The sequence below is a fragment of the Sus scrofa genome, chromosome 6 (genome assembly GCF_000003025.6).
Source record: "Sus scrofa isolate TJ Tabasco breed Duroc chromosome 6, Sscrofa11.1, whole genome shotgun sequence".
Classification (NCBI taxonomy): Eukaryota; Metazoa; Chordata; class Mammalia; order Artiodactyla; family Suidae; genus Sus; species Sus scrofa.
Genome location: NC_010448.4, coordinates 103834626 through 103859377, shown reverse-complemented (window position 1 = coordinate 103859377; position 24752 = coordinate 103834626). Strand labels below are relative to the sequence as shown.

Below are 24752 nucleotides of genomic sequence, written 5' to 3'. Positions count from 1 at the left end.
TGCAGGCTCAGATCTGGTGTTGCTGTGGCTGTGGTGTAGGCCGGCAGCAGTATCTCTGATTGGACCCCTAGCCTGGGAACTTCCATATGCCATGAGTGCAGACCTAAAAAGCAAAAAAATAAAAAAATTGAAAGTGGATTATTGGATGAAAAGTATAAATAATACTATCTTCAAAGAATTTTAGATTAGAATATATTTAAATTATGTTGTTTAAATTTGACCTAATACAGAGGTTACTTTTACATCCCTCTTTATATCAAGGGATCAGTAAACATTTTAATCTATATCATGGTAAGGTTGGTCTTGTCAATCGTACATGAAAATTTTTCAATTAATAACATTTCAAGTACTAGGATTCTGGATAATGAAGTTTAAGGTAGTTTTAACATACATCATTTCCATTCATGATTGTTAGTGTACTGATTTTTTTTAATTACCTATATTTTTTAAGTATTTCTAAATGTGTTGAGTGATTAATATTTAAAAATTAATGTTATAGATAAAATACTTTTATCCTGAATTTTTAAAAGGTGATTTAAGAGTTAATAGAAATAAAAGGTATTAAAAGGTATTATTTCATTTCATTTAGTATATACTCTCTGCTTCTTCTCTTCCTCTTTCCTTAATCATCAATGTATTGTTAATCAGAATGCTTCTTTTGTTTTGCAAGATTATAGTTGATGTTCTGCCTAATCAGCCCATGAAGTTAGTTCCTGAAATTCAGCCAGCTACGCCAGCTGTTTCAAATGTTCGCTCAATTGCCAGTAGGACTTTGGTCAAAGATTTATATCTTCATATCACGGTAATGATGATTTACTTCCAAATTACAAAAGGCAACAAGAAAAAGTATTCCTAGTTTAGGGTGCAAGATAGTTATTACAGAACCAGATCTTGATTATTCAGTTTAAGTTTATGGGGAAAATTTGTGGGAAAGATGAATGAAATATTTATAAATATCTTTATGCTTGAAAACAAATAGAGAATGAGTAACATTATATGTAAAATAAATCTGGATATTTTAAATAGAAATGACTAAAAATTACATAAATATGCCAACCTTCCCTGATAGATACTTTTAATCTACTATTATATGTATGTATTATGAGAATGTGTGAAGTAAGTTGATTCCTTGGTGTCCATTTCACTGAGGGGCAGGAGGTAATTAAGTATTTATTTTTAAGAGCTCTGCTTTCAAGACTGATCATAATGACCTCCTGAAAGCTTCTGGTTACCCAGAGAGAAAGCAGCAGTAGGGTTGTGGAGATTATCAAAAACATGTAAAGCACGCTAGTGTTTGACTGGTGTTTTCCTTTATGTAGAGTTTAGCTGAGAAATACTTTACTCTTTCAGTGTGTTTTCTCGTTTTAGCCATAGGAGGCATTCTTAAACTAGTCTTCCCTAGGTCAGTGCATTGATGCTAAAGGTACATAACAAATTTTTAAATGGGAATTGTTTTAATACACAAAGTTGGGAGTCATTGTATTAGATGGAAGCCTCAGGTTCTCTTATAGTTTCTGGGATTGTTTCCTGCCTATGGAGCACTTATTCAAGAATTGAATTCTGTGTTTGGAGTAAAAAAGATCAGGATAATTTAATATTTGGGGGTTTATGTTGTATTTGATTTGTACATGTCCTTCTCTGGGCTTAATCTTTTCCCACTTCTAATTAGTTACTTTCCATTGTTTATTCTAAGGATGACTACAATAATCATACTGGAATTGATTTGGTTGGCACTGTAATGGTTACCATCAAAGGTTCTAATGAGGAAGATGACACACCACTCTTTAATGGGAAAGTTAGAACACTTGAATTTCCCTTTGTGAAAGGTTCAGCTGAAATCACGGTAATTTTTTTGTCTTTGATAAATGAGTTTTCTGTATTTAATAGTTTAAACCTCAATGTTACAATTGTTCTTTTGTTTGTGCAGATGAAGGTATTCTAATTATAGCATTAAATTGGAATATCAACTGAAATATTTTATGATTTTGCTCTAAGCTCTTATACATTGAACCTAAGATCGTTGTTACTACTAAAACAACTCTTTTTTCCCTGTGTTATCTGTGACTGTCATGGTTTTTAACTTCAGTGACAATATGATATTCATGTTTCATTGAAAAACTACCATTCTGTGGATAGAAATAGAATAAAACATAACCTGGGTAAAACATACATACATACATCTAAGTTTAATAAAACAGCCTATCTTTGTTATTTATTTTTTTCCAAAGCGGAAAGAGTTTTACTTATACAGAAAATACACAGCACAAGAACTTCAGACATAACCACTATGTTATCACCCTTCAGAGATATCAGTGATTAACAGTTCAGTGTATAACTTACACCATAGCCGCAGTAACACCAGATCCTAAACACACTTAGTAAGGCCATGGATCGAAACCATATCCCCATGGATGCTGGTTGGATTCGTAACCTGCTGAGCTGCAACAGGAGCACTCTTTTTTTTTTTTTTTTTTCTTTTTTTCTTTCTTTTTTTTTTTTTTTTTTTGGCTTTTGTCCTTTTAGGGCTGCACCCATAGCATATGGAGGTTCCCAGGCTCGGGGTCTAATCTGAGCTGTAGCTGCTGGCCTGCGCCACAGCCACAGCATTGTGGGATCTGAGCTGCATCTGCAACCAACACCACAGCTCACGGCAACATCAGATCCTTAACCCACTGACGAGGCCAGGGAAGAACCCACAACTTCATGCATGGTTCCTAGTTGGATTCATTTCCGATGTGTCACGATGGGAACTCTGGCAACGCCCTTTTCTTATTACACATCCTTGATATGTTTATTTACCAGTAAGTAAAAACCTACATCATTTGTATTGATGATCATAATTTATTTTATCAATTCTAAGTGAAAATTTAGTTTCTTTCCAAGTTTTAACAACAGTGCTTCCATCACTTTTTTTCTATGTATATCTGATTATTTCCTTAAGAAATTGTCAGAAATAGAATTGGAGATGGAGTTTTCAGCCTTTTGGTAGTTATTGTCATTTGCTTTTTAGTTTATATTCCCACCAAAAATACGTGTACATTCTCATATTACCAACCCTGAATAGAACAGTTTCTAAAATTCAACCTACATTTCTGTCATTAAAAAAAACACTGCTGGAGTTCCCGTCGTGGCTCAGTGGTTAACGAATCCGACTAGGAAACATGAGGTTTCGGGTTTGGTCCCTGGCCTTGCTTAGTGGGTTAAGGATCCAGCGTTGCCATGAACTGTGGTGTAGGTTGCAGTCTCAGCTTGGATCCCGCGTTGTTGTGGCTCTGGCGTAGGCCGGTGGCTACAGCTCCAATTAGACCCCTAGCCTGGGAACCTCCATATACTGTGGGTGCAGCCCTAGAAAAGGCAAAAAAAAAAAAAAACACTGCCCTTATTAACATTTTTCATATATTTGACCTTTGTGGAATTTTTCACCAGTTCTTTCTTTTGGGATGTTCATCATTTTCTTCTTAATTTTATATTAAAGATATTAATGTTCTTTGTAGGTAACTTTTTCTGAAGTCTTTTAAACTTCAGCTTTACTTATATTTAGTTTTTGATTGGTCTGGATTTTATTTTATTTTTTATTCCTTTATTGTATAATTTTTTCTCCATTGAGTATTGGCTGCGGGTTTGTCATAAATGGCTTTTATTTTGTCAAGATATGTTGACTTTTTACCCACTTTAGTGAGAGTTTTTATCATGAATAGATATATTTTGTCAAATGCTTTTTCTGCATCTACTGAGATGATCATGTGGTTTTTGACTTTTCTTTGGTTAATGCAGTGTATTACATTGATTGATTTTGCATGTTGAACCATCCTTGTGAATTTGGGATAAACCCATATGGTTGTGGTATATGATCTCTTTTATGTGTTGCTAGATTTGGTTGACTAAAATTTTGTTGAGAATTTTTGCGTCTATTTTCATCAGCGATATTGGCCTGTGATTTTCTTTTTTGATAGTATTTGGTATTATTTTGATAGTATTTGGTATTGATAGTATTTGGTATTTTGATAGTATTTGGATAGGTTTTGGTATTAGGGTGATAGTGGCTTCATGGAATGTCTTTGGGAGTCTTCTTTCTTCAGTCTTTTGAAAGAATTTCAGAAGTATTGATGTCAGTTGTTTGTATGTTTGGTAGAATTCACCTGTGAAGCCATCTAGTACTGGACTTTTGTTTGTAGGGGTGTTTTTATTACATATGCAATTTCATTTCTAGTAATCAATTTGTTCAAATTTTCTTTCTTTCCTTCCTTCTTTCTTTCTTTCCTTCCTTCCTTCTTTCCTTCTTTCTTTCCTTCTTTCTTTCTTTCTTTCTTTCCTTCCTTCCTTCTTTCTTTCTTCTTTCTTTCTTTCTTTCTTTCTTTCTTTCTTTCTTTCTTTCTTTCTTTCTTTCCTTCCTTCCTTCCTTCCTTCCTTCCTTCCTTCCTTCCTGCTTGCTTGCTTGTTGCTTTCTTGCTTGCTTTCCTGCTTGCTTGCTTTCTTTCTTGCTTTCTTGCTTTTTCGGGCCCTACCTGGGGTATATGGAAGTTCCCAGGCTATGGGTCGAATCGAAGTTACAGCTGCTGGCCACAGCACTTCAGGATCTGAGCCATGCCTATGACCTACAGCACAGCTCACAGCAATGCCATATTCTTAACCCACTGACCAAGGCCAGGGATCAAACCCCCATCCTTATGGATGCTAGTTGGGTTCATAACCCACTGAACCACATCAGGAATACATCTTAATTTTTTAAAAAGTTTATTTATTTTGTTCATATTATTTTTTTTTCATGATTCAGTTTTGGTGGCTATACATACATACATACACATATGTGTATTTCTAGAAAGTTGTCCATTTCTTCTAGGTTTTCTTTTTTTTGGCGTATATAATTGTTCATAGTATTCTCTTAATGGTTTTTTTATATTCTGCAGTATCCGTTGAGATGTCCCCTTTTTCATTTGTTTATTTGGGTTCTCCCTTTTTTTTCTTTTTTGGCCACCTTATAGTATATGGAACTTCCAGGCCAGGGATTAGATCAGAGCTACAATTGCATCCCAAGCCACAACCATAGTGATGCCAGATTCTTAACTCACTGTGCTGGGCCAGAAATTGAACCTGCATCCCAGCGCTCCCAATATGCCACGATCCCATTGTGCCACAGCAAGAATTCCCTTTTAGTTTTATTATAGTGGAAGGTAAAGTGAAATTGTTTTGTACCGTAATAAAAAATTAGGTAATATAAGCCACATGTTAAACAAAAAGGGGAGGGGCAAGACACGTTGACCATGCAGAGTGGTTTCTTATTTGCCTATGTCCTATTTCCTTGGTCCCCCATAGGAATTTGAAATTACTAACCTTTCTGTACTCATTTCTGAGGTTAAGACGGTGACTTAAAGCTGTTCTCAGGAGTTCCCTTGTGGTACAGCAGAAACAAATCCGACTAGGAATCGCGAGTGCGGCCCTAAAGAGCAAAAAAAAAATAAAGCTGTTCCTCCACAGCCGCATGTAGATTCTGAGCTTCATGTCATGCATATGAATTTCCACTAGAGGTTCCTCATATCACACTGGATAAGCAGAAATCTCTCAGGTCCTACTTGGTTCCTGACCTGTATATTAATTCAGTAGGTCTGAGATAGAACTGTGGAATCTGATTTGTAACAAACAGGTAATTCTTATCATTCGGGGCATTTAGGAAACATTGGCCTAGAACATATTTGGTATTTGTAAATGTTCCATGTTGAGAAGAACTTGTACAACTTTCTTTAAAGTTATAATCTAGGGAGTTTCCATCATGGCACAGTGGTTAACGAATCCGACTAGGAACCATGAGGTTGCGGATTTGATCCCTGGCCTTGCTCAGTGGGTTGAGGATCTGGCGTTGCCATGAGCTGTGGTGTAGGTTGCAGACACAGTTCAGATCCCATGTTGCTGTGGCTCTGGCGTAGGCCGGCGGCTACAGCTCTGATTCGACTCCTAGCCTGGGAACCTCCGTATGCTGCAGGAGCAGCCCTAGAAAAGGCAAAAAGACAAAAATAAATAAATAAATAAATAAATAAATAAAGTTGTAATCTAAATTTGTAATTGTTCAAGTTCATTAATTGTATTACTCAAATTCTTTATATTATTTGCCGACTTGACATGGAGATTTCTAAAAGAGGTATCTAAGTTTTATTCTATCATATATTTGTCCATATCTCATATTCCAAATTCCCATTTGTATATGGATCGAGTTTGGAACTAACTCTTCAGTTCTGTAATTCTGTGTATCCTTTTTTCTTGGTAAAATGTATATCATTGATCATGAACTATAAAACTTTGAGAAAGGCCTCCTTAAACAAGGCATAAGGTAAAAGATTTTAGGGAGTTTCCTTTGTGGCTCAGCAGCATGGATCCTGTGTTGCTTTGTCTGCTGTAGGCCGGCAGCTGCAGCTCCAATTTAACCCCTAGCCTGGGAACTTCCAGGTGCCACAGGTGCAACCCTAAAAAGCCAACAATAAGAAAAGAAAAAGATTTTATATTTAACTATATCAATATGTATGATGATTAATAATAATATATTAATATGACAATATGTTAATGTAGTATATTGAACATATTTTTAAAACTTAAAGAACAGTCTAGGAGAGAAATAAATGGCCAAAGAATATGAGCAGTTAATGGAAGAGAAGGTATAAATGATGAATAAACAAGAAGCATGACCTTGGTATTAATCAGGGAAATGCTAGTTAAAACAATAATGACTGGTAGTTTTTAATACATCTTCTTAGAGAAAAAAAAATACTTGATTGATAATAAGTCTTGGCAAGCATCAGGGGAACTGAATATTACCCACTAATGGTGAGAGGATAAATTGCTGTAGCCTTTTTGAAGGGAAATTTGATACTACCTATTAAAATAAAATTTTAACAAGTCATTATGTTTCTGTACCTATTCTAGAAAACACACCAACAAGTATTGAAAAAAAAAAATTTTTTTTCTTCTTAGGGCTGCTCTCATGGCATATGGAGGCTCCCAGGCTAGGGCTCAAATTGGAGCTATAGTTGCTGGCCTCCACCACAGCCACAACAGTGCAGGATCTGAGCCATGTCTGCAATCTACACCACAGCTCATGGCAACACCGGATCCTTATCCCACTGAGCAAGGCCAGGGATTGAACATCCATCATCATGGATGCTAATCAGATTCATTAACCACTGAGCCACGACCGGAACTCCTAATAGATAAAATTTTTAAAGTAAATGGCATCGTGCAGTGAAAAACTTATAGTGTATTATATCTATACTATGCATAAATATAACAAATTGGTATATTAACATTCTCTTAGATTGACTGACAGATTAGATGGAGTGCTAAAAGGCAAATTGCTGAAGTATAAAGTATATAAGGTTTTTTTGGCCATACTAAGAGGCATGTGGAAATTCCTGAGCCAGGGATTGAACCCATGCTGCTGTTACAATGTGTGCCATATTGTGGCAATGCCAGATCCTTATCCTGCTGCACCACAGGGGAACTTCCAATGTATGTTATTTCTAAAGTGCAAACAGTTTTGGTTTTATATGTATTTATATTCATATAAGTATATTGAAAACAGCTTCCAGAAGCTGATTGGGGATTGGTTTAATGATGGACTTACTGATTTTTAAATTTTTTTAATGGCCACACCCATGGCATATAGGAAGTTCCCCAGTCCCAGGATTGAATCTGAGCCTCAATGTGACCTATTGTGGCAATGCCAGATCTTTTAACTCACTGCACTGGGCCAGGGATCAAACCTGTACCTCTGCAGCAAGCAAAGCCACTACAGTCAAATTTTTAACCCACTGCACTACAGCAGGAACTCTGATGGACTAATAATTTTTACTGTGGACTTTTTTACAGTGTTCTGTCAACTTTGAGTTTTTAAAATTTTACTTTTCTGAATTTTATTACTGAAGTCTAAAAAAGCATCCAATACCTATTGTTTGCTTTAAGACTAAAAAATTATTTAGGATAAAAATATTTATATTGTATTATTTACTAGTTATATGCTGTATTCTTACAGTATATCAGAAGTTTGTGTGTGTGTGTGTGCATTAATGAAGAAAAATACATTTTTTTAAAAAACAAATCTGTAGAGCTTTTCAGGATCTCTTGGTTGGTCCCTTGGGACTTGTGGGTCTACTTCTATGGTAACAGCTGTAACTTAAACTCAGCATTGGGCTTTGTGCATTTCTTTGTGATTGTTTTGATAACTTTCACACCACCAGCTGTTTCACACTGCTTCAGCATAAAGGTTGGAATCAAGAAGATATTTCTAGTCGAGATGTAAATGGCTAATGATATTTCTGGTCTGAAAAAAAAAATACTTTTTTGTAATTTTCCATTGTATGCAATTTTTGTATAAGCTGTTTATTGATAAGATAATTTGCCTTTCAATCCCAATACCAAAAGGTAAAAAAGTTTTATGTTCTGGGTGGTGCTGCTGATGTTTTATTGAATGCTTAATGAGTCTTACAGGTCAGTCAGTCTTGTCTTTTGCCTATAAAATTTACTGGTTACTTCAAGACAGAGCACAGTGAGATATATATAGCATTTATATGTTAACAAATACCTTTTTTAATCTTGTTTCTCCTTACTGCTTTTTTCTTTATACAGAATCTAGTGCTGGCAGAAAATAGTCCTGGAAGGGATAGCACTGAGTATTTTATTGTATTTGAGCCTCGGCTACCAGCTTTATCAAGAACATTAGAATCATATATCCTACCATTTATGTTTTACAATGGTAAGTTTCTAGAAAAATAGAGGATTAAACTCCTACATTTTGTAGCATTTTATATAACTTTGTTTTGCTTTCCATTGCATGATATTTATTATTTATCTATTAATATTATGACATTTTTGAAAAATCACCATTTAAAAATCATTTGAATTATATATTTTTTCTTAGATGTTAAGAAGCAGCAACAAATGGCAGCACTTACAAAAGAGAAGGACCAATTATCTAAGTCTATTATAATGTATAGAAGTATGTTTGATACCAGGAATCAGCTTCTTGATGAGATCAAGTGTAAGTTATTTTGTGTTCAAAGGTCATAAAAAAATTATGCTTTGGGGAATGTGAGGTAGAAGGTTAGACCATGAGACACATTTTCTACTTTCCTAGACTTAGAAGTAAATTGCAGAACAGGGCAAAAAGGTGGTGATGGTTTATATTAGTCATCATTCCATCTTAAGATGAAGAATTCCCGTGTTTTTAAGTAAATCTATATCCTACTTACCTATAAAAATTTGAAATTTATTAGAAATCTGAATCTGTGAAAATGTAAGGGTTTTGACATAATGTTTATAACCAGCTCTAGCATCTGGCAAAAGATATTGGATGACAGTATCACTGAGGGAGTGATGTATAATTTAATTTTTAGTTGGAGCTATGAGACTCTGTGAAGTTTATTTTTGAAATATCTGCAGCATGTCATTGTGGAGGTGTACAGGGCAGCACACACTGATAAAGAAATATGTAACTTATTTTTGAACAATGCACAGAACATTTGCTGTAGTTTTTAATATTCATGTATTATTAAGGCATTTGCTGGGTTGTGCTCTGTCATCGCTTTCCATTTGTAAGATTTTTCACTGTGAATTTTGGCTTCATGTTAATTACATTGTTAAAATTTTGATTCATTAGAGGATAATAACCAAGTAGAGTAATGAGATAATACATAATTTGTAGTACTAAAAAATTGTTTTTATGGAGTCTTGTTTCTTGAAATAACTTTATGCAATTATGTATAAATTATATATAGTCATGTGGATTAGGATTAAATAATTTATTCAAGATTACTTTCAATTTGCAATATAATCTCATAATACCTCCCTTTACTGCATTGATTTGGTTTTTCATTTTTATGTATTAGATCTGAACCTTAATTTTAGATTTTTATTTTTAGATTTTTATTTTAATTTAAAATTTGTATGAAGTCATCATTTTTCACTATAACATCAATCATTAAAAGGGAAAGAAAAGGGATTGAAAATATTTTTCAAAAACTTTGTTTTGATGACTGTCACAAATTGACAGCTTTTGTTTTTAATTTTAGGTCAAGTTGAAAGAGCAAAATTAAAAGAGGCCCAGTTGCGAAATGAACTAAAAACACATAATATTGACATTCCTACAACACAACAGGTACAGTTTGCAAGTATATGTGATAGATTTTTTAAAAATTATTAAATTCTAGCCTATAATTTTTTATTTTCTTCCATTCATATTTTATGAGGAATTTTATGGACACTATAGTTTTTGGGTACTAAGCCATAGTCAATTATAGTCTAGTCACTAGACATTAAAATCAGGTGACAAAATGTTGGAGTGCTCTTTTCAAAGAAATTGCAGTTTGTGTTTCTAATCTAAAAACACCAATAAATTAAATTAATAATACACCAGCTTAAGAACTTGCATTGAAGAGGCCCAAGTAATAACCATTATATGTGGTGGCAAAGAAAATGAGAGAAAGTAACAAAAGATAATAGATTTTTAAAAACTTAAATTCTCTTACGTGTATAACCCAAGGAAAAGTCCTGTGATGGGTCATATATTTCTAACTAAGATTAAAATCAGTGAAGTTTATGCTTCGCATTACTATGACCATATTCTTTTAAGAAAATAACGCCTGCTTAAAATAACTTTATATTCTTGAGTTTTCCAAATAGGTGGTTTTTCTCTGCCTGCTGCAAGAGTAATTGTAATGGGCCTTGCTGTTAATTTTTCTTAATAAATTACAGATGCCACACATTGAAGCACTTTTGAAAAGCAAGATAGCAGAACAGGAAGAACTAAAGAAAAAACCTAGAAGATCATGTACTCTTCCAAACTATACTAAAGGCAATGGAGATGTTTTGGGAAAGGTTTGTGTTTAAGCCTTTTAAGAAGCAGCACATTTTATTATCATATTTTGTTCGAAGTGTTTTTAAATGACATTATAATAAAAGCATGTCAGCACTTCCCACTGTGGCACAATGGGTTAAGAACCTGACTGCATCAGGAGTTCTCACCGTGGCGCAGTGGTTAACGAATCCGACTAGGAACCATGAGGTTGTGGGTTCGGTCCCTGCGCTTGCTCAGTGGGTTAACGATCCGTCGTTGCCGTGAGCTGTGGTGTAGGTTGCAGACGCGGCTCGGATCTTGCGTTGCTGTGGCTCTGGCGTAGGCCGGTGGCTACAGCTCCGATTAGACCTTTAGCCTGGGAACCTCCATATGCCGTGGGAGCGGCCCAAGAAATGCCAAAAAGACAAAAAAAAAAAAAAAAAGAACCTGACTGCATCAGTTGGGGTCCCTGCAGAAGTGTGGGTTTGATCCCCAGCCTGGTGCAGTGAGTTAAAGTGAGTGTTGCTGCAGCTGCAGTGTAGGTCGCCACCGAGGCTCAGATTCTGTCCCAGGGCTGGGACTTTCCATAGGCCGCAGGTGGTGTGGCCATAAAAAAAAATAATAAAAGTACATCAGTTACTTTGTAGTTTAAATTTTTTTCCAATAAACTACTGTTCTCATTACCATGTGAGTTTGGCAAAATTTAAAGCCATAGTGCATAATTAATTCCATAATTCTTATTACTGTTGAGGGCTGTGGCAGAAATTGTCTTAGTTCAAGGCTTGTTGTATACTTAAGAGATGCTTTCATTTTATATGGCTCTCCAGGTAGCCAAGACCTGGACATGTAACTCAGACTTCAGTGAGACAACAGAAAAGAGAGAAAGATTGAATTTTTCTGAGTTCTGAGTGTGATACTGTAAAGGAATAAATTTTGGGATGCTCCTAGAACTTAAGAAAAAAAACAACAGGAGTTCCCGTCGTGGCACAGTGGTTAACAAATCTGACTAGGAACCATGAGGTTGTGGGTTTGATCCCTGGCCTTGCTCAGTGGGTTAAGGATCCAGCGTTGCCGTGAGCTGTGGTGTAGGCTGCAGACTTGGCTTGGATCCCGCGTTGCTGTGGCTCTGGCGTAGGCCTGGCAGCTACAGCTCTGATTGGACCCCTAGCCTGGGAACCTCCATATGCCATGGGAAGTGGCCCTAGAAAAGGCAAAAAGACAGAAAAAAAATTTTATACATATTTGCAGCCAAGGGGAAAAGAAGAGTGTCATTCTTTCTCTGTTCTTTCCCTCTTTGGGTTTACTTTTTGTCAAATGAATGATATTTTCATCTTTTATTATACCATTATTCAACCCTGAACATTCTGTTTTATATCTTTTCCTGGATCAGAATATCTGTTTGCAGTATTAGTAAGTTCTTTAGCTAGGTTTTGGTTCTTTGTATATCTTTTATCATCTCCTGCCTTTTCTCCCAATACCTTCAGTTTTTAGTGGTATTAGAGTTTGTGATACACTTGTTTAACTTGTTAAATTTCCATTTAATATGCATCTCAGCTTTCTGCTTTTATCTCTGTTTTGAAACTGAGGTACAGAGAGATTACAAAACTTGCTCAAGACTATATAGCCAGCAACAAATGGCAGAGTCAGGACTCAAATCCAGACATCTGAATCTAGAATCTGTGTGGTTAATTATTGTTCCTGTTACTGATTACATCATTCTGCTTTCACAACCACTGTATGAAATGTTTATATTCTTAGTTTTTATGTGAGGAAGTTGAAGTTCAGAGAACTTAAATAACTTGTTATTGTGTAGTTATTAAGAGGCAAAACTGAGATGTAAACCAAGGTCTCTCTGACTGAAGTCGATGGTGATTTCTTTATAAACAGTTCTTTGATGTCACAGGCAAACTACACACTGAATGTAGGGGGTAATGGTTTTTCTGAAAATGTATATCAGTGTTTACTGCTAAAACCATGTTACATTATTATCCAAATCCCAAATGTGAATATTGAAAAAAAATTAGAATGTAAATTTACAAATTGGAAAACTAGATACTAATATGTAATTTATTTAGTTGTTCCTCAGAACCAACTTATAGAAAAGAGGCACTCTTTTTTTTTTTGCTTTTTAGGGCCGCACTTACAGAATATGGAAGTTCCCAGGCTAGGGGTTTAATCAGAGCTACAGCTGCCAGCCTATACCACAGCCCCAGCAATCCTAGATCCAAGCCACATTTGCAACCTGCACTACAGCTTGTGGCAATTCCGGATCTCTGACCTATTGAGTGAGGCCAGGGATTGAACCCGCATCTTCGTGGATGCTAGTCAGGTTCATTATCGATGAGCTACAAAGGGAACTCAGAAAGAGGCACTCTATAGATGAAAGTGGTCCTATGATTAAGCATATGGATCTCTGTAGTAGTTAGCCTGGTTTGGGGTGCTAGCATTCAACATTCAGTGGTTCATTTGATACACAATTCTTGCTTAGTATTTAAAATTTTTATATAAAATAAAATTTAGGAAAAGAAGCATATTTTAAAGTTTTCGATCTGGGCGAAACCTTTGAAATTCATTTTATGTAGTTTCTGCTCTCTTCTCTCAGAAGTAAAAGCCCTCTTATAACCAGCAAGGGTAAATTTTCCATATTTTTAATATTTTAATAATTTCAGAAATCTTGAAATCCCATCTCCATTTCTTTTTTTTTTTTTTTTTTTTTAAGTGGCAGTTATCCCCCATCCCTAACAAGAAAGAATTAGTAACATCCAGAAAAATGACTATGGTAACATTAAAAAGATCCTGTTTTTAGGAAAAAAAGAAAAAAAAAAGCTAGAGTAGACTCAAAACTGAAAAATGAGCTAAAGCTTGAAGGAACAGTACACTGTATATAGTATACAAGTTTTTTTTGTAATGAATTCATGCTTAGAAAGGATTCAATTTTTGGAAAAAGCAAAGAATAATTATGTATATACTTTGAATCACCTGAGAGTTTAAGGAGAAAGCGTAATGTTAAGGAGTCTAGTAAGAACTGATCACTTAGAAATAATCATCTCAGTTCTAAGATAAGGATGCTTGTGAGCAACCTCCAGTTGGACACCTGTCCTAACGCTTATGGTCACAAATAGAAAGAGGTCGTTTAATTTGATTTGCCTCTACTAATCCTTTTTGGCTATGGCATTTTTATATCTTCATACATGTGTACTAGTTTCTTTGGTGTGTCTTTTTTCTAACCTCTCTTCTTCCAACGTTTAGGAAGTTGGAATACAACAGTCCCCCCCTTATCTATGGGGCATGTGTTCCAAGACCCACTAGTGGATGCCTTAAATTAGGCATAGTAAGAAATTAACAACGGGTGTTCCCATTGTGGCTCAGCAGGTTAAGAATTCTACTAGTAACCATGAGGATGTGGGTTTGATCCCTGGCCTTGCTTATTGGGTTAAGGGTCCAGTGCTGCCACAAGCTGCAGCACAGGTCACAGATGCAGTTCAGATCCAGTGTTGCTGTTGGGTAGGCCGAGAGCTGCAGCTCCAGTTCGACCGCTAGCTTGGGAACTTCCATATGTACTGCCCTAAAAAGAAAAAGAAGTTAACAACAGTAACCAGTAATAAAGTAAAATAATTATAATAGTATACTATAATAAAAGTTATGTGAATGTGGTCTTTCTCTCATCCCCCTCCCCAATATCTAACTGTACTATATTCACCCATCTTCTTGTGATATAACACAAAGTGAGGTGAATGATGTAGGCTACTGTTCTTCTTAGCATACATCAAGAGGAGGATCATCTGCTTTGGGTGATTCTGGATCATGGATCCCTGATCATATCACTGGTTGGGAATCCCAGCCAGGACAGAGTGGGATTTTATCATGTACTCAGTTGGCATGCAAGTGAAGACTTACGAATTGTTTATTTCTGAAGTTTCTTTTTCTTTTTTTGCTTTTTGGGGCCACACCCATGACATGGGGGTCTAATCCGAGCTACAGCTGCCGGCTCATGCCACAGCCACAGCAACACCAAATTCAAGCTTCACCTGCCACCTACACCATAGCTCATGGCAACGCCAGATCCTTAACCCATGAGCGAGGCTAGGGATTGAACCACCTCATGGTTCCTAGTCAGATTCGTTTCTGCTGCACCATGACGGAAACTCCTCTGAAATTTTTGTTTACTGTTTTCAAACTACAGTTAACCATTTGTAACTGAAACTGAGGAAAGAGAAACCAGAGATAAGAATGAGAGGGACTACTATGTAAGAGTGGACATGTAACCTTTTCAACAGTGACACAGCAAGAGTTCCTTGGTGGCCCAGCAGTTAAGGATTCTGCATTGCCATTTTTATGGCTCGGGTCACTGCTGTGGCATGGGTTTGATCTCTAGCCTGGGAACTTGTATTGCTCAGGCACTGCCAAATAGTAACACAACATTCTCATTGCTAGGGCAGGTTTTTGCTACCAGAAGAGGTAAGAATAAAGGGTAGGTACAGTCATACCAATGTAGTAAATGAGGTTTTGAAATCAGCCACATTTCAACCTTGTTGGACTTTGAGCAGGCTTGTGACTGAAATACAGTATCCACAGGTTCCACATCCTCAGATTCAACCACCTATGGATGAAAAATATTGGGGGGGCGGGGCGGTTTCTAGAAAGTTGCAAACACTAGGGAGTTCCCGTTGGGACTCATTGGTACCCTAGCCTGGGAACCTCCATATGCTGTGGATGTGGCCCTTAAAAGACAAAAAAAAAAAAAAAAGAAAGAAAGAAAGATCCAAACACTAAAACTTGGATTTGTCACATTCTGGCAACTATTGACAATAGTGTTTACATTGTATTAGGTATCGTAAGTATCTAGAGATGATTTAAAGTATGCAAGAGAATATGCGTAGGTTATGTGCAAATGCTGTCTCATTTTATATAAAGGACTTAAGCATCAGTAAGGTTTGGTATCTGAGAGAGTCCTGGAACCAATCCCCTATGGTACCTGATGGACAGCTACACAGTTGACCTTTAGCATGGTTTTGAACTGTGAGGGGCCACTTATACACAGATTTTTTTCAGTAAATTCTGACTGCAGTACTGCCATCCATGATTGTTTGAATCCTTGGATGCAAAATCGTAAGTGTGGAGAGCTGACCTTGAAGTTAGATGCAGATTTTCATCTACATCTTAGGTCAGCACCCCTAAGCCCCACAGTGTTTAAGGGTTAACCGCAATTTTGTTTTTGTCTTTTTGCTATTTCTTTGGGCCGCTTCCGCGGCATGTGGAGGTTCCCAGGCTAGGGGCCTAATCGGAGCTGTAGCCGCTGGCCTATGCCAGACCCACAGCAACTCGGGATCCAAGCCGAGTCTGCAGCCTACACCACAGCTCACGGTAACGCCGGATCGTTAACCCACTAAGCAAGGCAGGGACCGAACCCGCAACCTCATGGTTCCTAGTCGGATTCGTTAACCACTGTGCCACAACGGGAACTCCAGGGTTAACCGCATTTAAATAGGAAAGTTGACCATTAATCCTAAGTTCCAAAGTGTTCATGTAAATAGGAAATGATTCTTATTTGTGGCATTTAGATTTATTTTCTGGAAGGAAAAATACTATATTGTCAGAGTAAAAGATTTACTTAGAAAGGGGATGGCATATTAGGTTCAAGTGTATTTTATGATTACTTTCCCCAATAGCAGAGATATTAAATGTGGGAAAAAGTATATCAATTAGCTGATAATATTCCAAATATTTTTATTTGGTCATTTGCAAAATTTACTGTTGTTTAATCTGTGGAACAGTTTTTCAGAATTTAATAGCAGAAGAGACAGTTTAATATATTTAAGCCAATAAGTTTTTATAACTTGAGAATATTTTTTAATTCATGTGAGTGTTTAAAAAAAGTGTTTTTCAATCCCTGGCCTCACTCAGTGGGTTAGGATCCGGTGTTGCCGTGAGCTGTGGTGTAGGTCGCAGACAAGGCTCAGATCTGGTGTTGCTATGGCTGTGGTGTAGGCCGGCGGCTACAGCAACAACTCGACCCCTATCCTGGGAACCTCGATATGCTGCAGGTATGGCCCTAAAAAGACAAAAAAAAAAATTATTACATGAAAAGCATTTAACAACTATGAGGCCATTATTTAACGTATGATATATTTTAGGAAGTGATTACTTAACAATGAAATCTAAATTAATTGAATTTTCAGGTGCATTTAGAGCCATTTCCCAGAGACCACAACATCAGTGTAGCAAAGTACAATGATCAGTCACTGACCAGGGGCCAGAGGACTTGACGTCTCCTGGTCTGTCACCAGCTTACTCAATCAGTTTGCCCCAGTCACCTGCACTCTCAATTTCTGACCCTCACTTTTCTAATTTATGAAGGGGGGTCCTGACTCTAAAATTACGACACTATACAATTTTGAATTTATAAATGCTTTGAATTCATGTATTGGACAGTTACCTAAGGAAAAGGCTATTAAAAAATAAGACATGTGCATTGTAAAACAAGGACAACAACAATTTCAAGCAGCACAACCAGATATAAAACGAAGTCTCAGAGTTCCCGTCATGTCTCAGTGGTTAACAAATCCGACAAAGAACCGTGAGGTTTCGGGTTCTGTCCCTGGCCTCGCTCAGGGGGTTAAGGATCTGGTGTGGCCATGACATGTGGTGTAGGTTGCAGACGAGGCTTGGATCCCGTGTTGCTATGGCTCTGGCTTAGGCCGGCAGCTACAGCTCCAATTGGACCCCTAGCCTGGGAACCTCCATATGCCACGGGTGCAGCCCTAAATGGACAAAAGACCAAAAATTAAAATTAAAAAAGTGTTTTTGCTATTTTGACTTGGGCTTTTAAAATATTTAACAAGGAGATTCTACATATTTAAAAGTTTTTTATTTGATTTTTTTTAATGGATTATAGATTGCACACCTGGCACAAATTGAAGATGATAGAGCTGCAATGGTTATTTCTTGGCATCTGGCAAGTGACATGGACTGTGTGGTCACCCTGACCACTGATGCCGCACGTCGCATCTATGACGAAACCCAGGGTCGTCAGCAAGTGTTGCCTCTTGATTCTATTTATAAGAAGACTCTTCCAGATTGGAAAAGGTTAGGGGGAAAAAGTGGAAGTAATGATTTGTTCTGAAATATCTTTTTATCAAGTTGCTGAATTTAAAAATGAATTCTCAGAGTTCCCATTGTGGCTTATTGGGTTAAGAACCCAACATAGTGTCTGTGAGGATGCGGGTTTGATCCCTGGCCTCTCTCAGTGGGTTAAGGATCCAGTGTAGCCATTGCTGTGGCTGTGGTGTAGGCCGGCAGCTGCAGCTCTGATTCGACCCCTAGCCTAGGAACTTCCATATGCCATGGACGAGGCCCTAAAAAGCAAAAAAAAAAAAAAAAAGTTTACATGTTTTGTTTAAAAATTTCTTTTTATTCAGACCTCTACCTCACTACCGAAATGGAAAATTGTATTTTAAACCCATTGGAGATCCTGTCTTTGCCCGAGATTTGTTAACATTTCCAGATAGCGTAGAACATTGTGAAACAGGTAAAGAAAATTATGATGATTTTGTTTTATATAGATGTAACATTTATGATCCAGATATATAAATACTGATTATGGAAATTTATGTTCCTATTTATTTTATAAATGATAGCTTTATTAATATTTACTTTCCTTGGAGCTCTTGTTGCAGTTCAGGAGGTTAAGGACCTGATATAATCTCTGCGAGGATATATGGATTTGATACCTGGCCTCGCTCACTGGGTTAAGGATGAAGCATAAGTTGCAGATGCAGCTTGGATCTGGTGTTGCCATGGCTGTTGCCATAGGCCTCAGCTACAGCTCTGATTCAACCACTAGCCCAGGAATTTCCATATGCTGCAAGTGCAGCCGTGGAAAGAAAGAAAAAAAAATTTACTTATTTTTTCCTGTTAGAGGAAAGTATCGAATAAAATTCTGAGAGTTCCCATTGTGGTTCAGTGGTTAACAAACCCAACTAGTATTTATGAGGACATGAGTTTGATCCCTGGCCTTGATCAGTGGGTTAAGGATCCAGTGTTGCCATGAACTGTGGCATAGGTGGCAGACGCGGCTTGGTGGAGGCCAGCAGCTACAGCTTCAGTTAGACCCCTAGCATGGGAACCTCCATAAGATGCAGATGGTGCCCTAAAAAGACAAAAAAGAAAAATTCTAACGTTAGAACTATTTCTAAGAAAACCTAGTGTTAAATTTTTTGGAATAGGGAGTTCCTGTCGTGGCGCAGTGGTTAACGAATCCGACTAGGAACATGAGGTTGTGGGTTCGGTCCCTGCCCTTGCTCAGTGGATTAACTATCCAGCATTGCCGTGAGCTGTGGTGTAGGTTGCAGACTCGGCTTGGATCCCGTGTTGCTGTGGCTCTGGTGTATGCCAGTGGCTACAGCTCCAATTGGACCCCTAGCTTGGGAACCTCCATATGCCACAGGAGCAACCCAAGAAATAGCAAAAAAAAGAAAAAATTTTGGGAATAATATTTTGAGTATATTAGATTAAATAAAATACATTGTTAAATTGTTTCAATTGCTTTCCCCTTTTAATAACATAACTAATAGAGAATTTAAAGTTATTTACATGGCCGGCATTCTGTTTCTTTTTTTTCTTTTTTTTAAATTAAGGTAACTGGTTTATAACATTATATAAATTTCATGTGCACAATCATTGTATTTTGACTTCTGTGTACACTATAGAATGCTTAGCACCAGAAGTTCGTGTTAGTATTTTAATATGACCAAAAAAGATAATAATTTTTAAATTTTGCTTATTGAATTTTTTAGTGTTTGGTATGCTGTTAGGAGACACCATTATTTTGGATAATTTGGACGCTGCCAATCATTATAGAAAAGAGGTATGTATTCGAATTTTTTAGTTTGTAGCTCCACTTTTAATGTGTATTTTAAAAATTCAGTATATTAGAACCCTATATATATAGAGAAATAATTTTATGATATGTATGCAAATGATTCATCTCAAAGTCAAATTTATAAATTGATAAACAGCATAAATTTAGGCAAAATGTATGAATGAATTTTCCAAGATGCAAATTAAAATGAGATGTTTTGGGGCTATGAAATTGAGTAAGACTGAATGTTTATGATCGATGCTGTCATTGAAAGAGTACCTTCAGATAATATTGTTGGAAATGTAATTTGGTATTAGTTATTAGGACTGCTATAACAAAGTACCACAGACTGCATAGCTTAAACAATAAAAATGTGTTGCCCCAGAGCTCCATAGGCTTGAAGAACAAATTCAAGGTGTGAGCAGTGTCAGATCTTTTCAGGGGCTGTGAGAGGAAGCGTCTGTTCCACGCCTTTCTATTTGGTTAGTAAATGGTCATTTTCTCTCTGAGCACCTCTAGACATGTCTGTGTCCAAATTTCCCCATCTTATACGGACACTACTCACTGGTGTAGAGCCTACTCTTGATGACCTCATTTTAACTTGATTACTTCTGTGAAGACCCAATCTTAAAATAAGGTCACATTTTTGAGGAACTGGGGTTTAGGACTTCAACATAGGGATTTGGAGGGATATACCCATAACACCTTTGGAGAGCAGTTTGGCAGTATAAATGTTTGTTATCTATTGCTGTGTAATAAATACTTCAAAAGTTAGTGGCTTTAAACAGTTAACAACATCTTAGTTCTCATTTCTCAGTGAGTTTCCCCAAGTAATGTTGGCTGGGGAAACGGCTCCAAAATGCTTCACACAGTTGGCAATAGGTTTTGTTTGCCATGTAGGGATTCAGCTGGAGTTGGCCAGAAGCTCAGCTGGTGCTCTTTGCTGGAGTTATTGTTCTCATCCCTTCCTCAGAGGCACTGAGACAATGCCATTAAGGTTTTTGGAAACCTTTTTTTCCTAGCTGAGAGGATCTAGAAAGCAGTGCCTTAAGTCTTTCTGGGGTCTTCTTTGACTTGACTTCAACTCTGAGGCCGCATTTTACTGGCTGTACACTGGATTTGATCTCAGCCCTGAAGCTTTCCATTTCTTTTGCAGGAACATTTTGTGAGCTAACCAGGCTAAGGAGGAAAAAGAGGCCAGCTCAGCAAGTTCTGGGTTGGAAATACTTACTCGAAATTATTTTTGAAAATGAATTAGTTTCTACTTCACTTAATCTCCCACTCATACTTGGCTAGTTGGTACCGGCTAGTAACTAGGCACTAAGCTGGAGTTGTTGACTGGAAGACTTAGATCTCTCCATGCAAGCCTCTCCTTGTGGCTACTAGGGCTTTTGTCTTTTTGTATTTTTGTGCATCCAAGGCACATGGAGGTTCCCAGATTAGGGGTCTAATCGGAGCTACAGCTGCCGGCCTATGCCACAGCCACAGCCATGCCAGATCCGAGCCTCGTCTGTGACCTACACCACAGCTCACGGCAGTGCTAGATCCTTAACCCACAGAGCAAGGCCAGGGATCGAACCCGCCTCCTCTTGGTTCCTAGTTGGGTTCGTTAACCACTGAGTCATGACAGGTACTCCTGCTAGGGCTTTTTAAAATGGCATCTGCGTTCTAAGAAGGGAAGTTATAGTAGTGAAGACAGAAGTCGAAGATCTCTGAAATCCCAGTGTCAGAAACTACATTCAGTTGGTCAGAATCTGGCCAGCCTAAATCCAAGCAGGGAAATGGGGAAGTTGAGTAGACTCTCTCCTTCGTCTTCATGGGAGGAGCCAAGAAGTTGCTGCCATCTTTATACCATCACAACGAATTGAAATAATTTATCTTACATACAAACTCCTACAAGTATATGAAGATGTATATAAGAATATTCATTAGAATGTTTAAGAATTTTTGATGGGAAATTTTGGAAACTATGTTAAATTTCCATCGTTTAGGATTTCGCAACTCTGCTATAGTAATTTATATAGTAGAGTGGTATGTAGCTGTTAAAAAGATGTATAGTGGATTGATATGCCCTGACAAGGAAGATGTACAAAATGTAAGATGACACCCTTTTAAAAATAAGCATTTGTACTTTAAACAAGCTGAGAGAATATGTTATATATACTGTTGTATATATTAAGAAGGATGGTCTCTTCTATATTACTCTTAAGTTTTACTTAATGAGGAAAGAAAGGCAATCTACCATGAAGAAGGGCCTTTCAGAGGGCTGCTGTAAAGTTTGAATAGGAATTCCTGTTGGGGCTTGGTGGGTTAAGGATCTGACATAGTGTCTGTGAGGATGCGGATTCAATCCCTGGCCTTGCGCAGTGGGTTAAGGATCCAGTGTTGCTACAATCTGCCATGTAGGTTACAGATGCAGCTTGGATCCCACGTTGCTGTAGCTGTGGCATAGGCCTCATCTGCAGCTCCGATTTGACCCCTAGCCCGGGAACTTTCATATGCCTCAAGTGCGGCCTTTAAAAATTAAAAAAAAAAGATTGAATAAAATTCAGTAAAGGAAAGGTCTCTTTGGATGTGAAATCCAAAGCTCTTGAATTCTTTGATACCAAAAAGTATTAAATTTAATAGTATGGTGTTGGAGGCTTGGAAATGCCAAATGATAAACATGTATGAAAACATAGGCTTGCAAATTTCAATAACTGAAAATGAGTAAGAATGCAGTTATTTAAGAGAAAACAGGCCAGTTTAAAATATGATCCAGTGTCTATAAACAGTATATTTTAAAATCATGAATACCTTAGAATCCACCTACTCTCACTTTTTAGATAAGAAACCTTAAGTTCAAAACAAATGATGGGTCTGAATCAAGTCATACTACATGGCAGAAGAACTAGAACTAGTTAGAGCAGTTTTTCTTTGAGCCCAGTTAAGAAGATGTGAATGTCTTGAATTTTAGAGAGCTAAATTAGTGAGATTATTGAAAACTAAACAAGTTGGGGAAAAGTATTTGGCATCTTCATGAATAGTTCCTTTTGAGCCTAATAATGGCTATAGTATGCAATACCAGCAAACAGTTGTGGATGGAAGATTAACATGTTTATATGATCTAAATTATAGACTAGATACCAAGTCCATTAAATGTTATAACAACATGGGATCAGTTGGGAGAAGATGAGAAGCTTACTCGTGAGGATAGAATTAACAGGTTGGATAATAACTGAAAAATTCTAGTTTGGTTAGTTACGTGGACACTCATTGTGTTTGAGACGCAGTGGTACGCTCTTAAATCTTTGGCAGCTGGCTCTAGAGAGTGGCGTGGTGGGACCCTGATTTGTAGCTTTTGCCAGTCCTCTTAGTGTGAATACTAATATGGCTGACTTCCAGCTGTCTACATGCTGTCACTGAATGAGGCATCCAGGAGGCCCGGTTCTCATGACCCAGTAAATGCTGGCTCCATCATATCACCAGGCACAGTGCTAGGCACTGAGGGTTATACACAGTGGACTAGACAGCCGGGATAGCCAGAAGAAATTCTACCAGAGATGAACTAAAGACCATTTCAGAAAGCTGTTTCTGGCTCTCTTTAAGATACATATCTTAGTACAGGAACTGGCAAGAAAGTAAGAGTTCTCGGTGAATGTGGAAACCCAGAGAGATAAACATAACACTAAGGCTAGATTTTGCTTTGAGAACATTGTCACACTGAATAAACTTGAACATCAGTTTTCACTCCCTTGAAAGGCTCGGAGGGTGAGGCACAAAATCCAGGACTTAAGTGGGGTATTTGATAGAAGACCTCTTTCCTGAGGTGTAAGAGTAAACCAGAAAATTAGATTGCCACCTCCGTCTCAATTCCAAGTGCCTCTAGAGACTGCAGAAAAATTGTCTCTCTTGAACTTTGGCACTAAGTGGAAAAGAAAAAAAAAAAAATTAAACTATTTTCCAAGAAAATTCACCAACAGGAACAAATTGGCTCTCATGTCTCTGTGCAACCTGCATTTGTAATACTTGAACTATCTGAGAAGCTTCAAGGTAGGAGTTCTTGCAATGTGCGGTGGGTTAAGAATCTGACTGCAGCAGCTCAGGTCGCTGAAGAGGTGCAGGTTTGATCCTTGGTCTAGCTCAGTGGGTTAAAGGATCCGGTGCTGCCTCAACTGTGACATGGGTCTCAGCTGTCTCAGATGCAATCCCTGGCCTGGGAACTTCCAAATGCCACAGGTGTGATCATTAAAAAAAAAGAGAAAGAAAGAAACCTCAAGGTAAACATTTGATTTCATTAGGTCCTTAGGTATCTGAGCAGAGCAAACACAAATTCTGAAAGAATTCACTTTTAAAATTGAGTTAATCTTCATATGGAACATAAGAGCAAGTATTTTTAAAGTGCATTTAATATATTTTAAAAATGAAAGTATTGAAAATAAGAGCAAGTAGACTTAACCAAATGAGCATGTGAAAATAAAAAATATAATAAAGTATTAAATCCTAGGCAGGCTTAACAGCTTAATAGAAAATTCAGTGAATCTGAAGATAGGTCAGAAAAATTATTCAGACTGTACCCCAGAGAGAAGGTAGGTGAGAGAGAGGTTGAGAGTCAGGGAGGATAGAATAAGAAAATCCAGGAGGAGTTCCCGTCGTGGCTCAGTGGTTAATGAATCCAACTAGGAACCATGAGGTTGCAGGTTTGATCCCTGGCCTTGCTGAGTGGGTTAAGGATCCGGCGTTGCCATGAGCTGTGGTGCAGGTTGCAGACTCAGCTCAGATCCTGTGTTGCTGTGGCTCTGGCGTAGGCCGGCAGCTACAGCTTCAATTAGACCCCTAGCCTGGGAACCTCCATATGCCGCAGGAGCAGCCCTAGAAAAGGCAAAAAAGACAAAAAAAAAAAAAAAAAAGAAAGAAAGAATAAGAAAATCCAAAAAGAAGTCTGATCAGAGTACCAAGAGGAGGAGGAGAAAAGAATCATAGGTAATATTTGAAGAACTAATGACTGAAAACTTTTAAGAACTGATAAAAGACATCAATCCATAGCTTCAAAAAAAGTTGAAGGGCAAATGTGACAAGCAGGTAGAGCATTTGTTT

General features: G+C 37.4%; 1 protein-coding gene across 3 annotated transcripts in view; it reads left to right on the top strand.

Moving 5' to 3' along the window:
• SMCHD1 (structural maintenance of chromosomes flexible hinge domain containing 1) overlaps positions 1-24752 on the top strand; it is a 176326-nt gene that overhangs the window by 126680 nt on the left and 24894 nt on the right. For all 3 annotated transcript variants that reach the window (XR_002345042.1, XM_021096138.1, XM_021096137.1), the window contains exons 36-44: positions 671-802; positions 1694-1843; positions 8611-8737; positions 8903-9022; positions 10053-10138; positions 10735-10857; positions 17712-17902; positions 18235-18344; positions 19612-19682. Coding sequence is in view for 2 of the 3 variants with exons in the window: in XM_021096138.1 (XP_020951797.1) it covers positions 671-802; positions 1694-1843; positions 8611-8737; positions 8903-9022; positions 10053-10138; positions 10735-10857; positions 17712-17902; positions 18235-18344; positions 19612-19682 (1110 nt within the window). In the remaining variant the exon portion in view is untranslated. The remainder of the gene's footprint in view (positions 1-670; positions 803-1693; positions 1844-8610; positions 8738-8902; positions 9023-10052; positions 10139-10734; positions 10858-17711; positions 17903-18234; positions 18345-19611; positions 19683-24752) is intronic.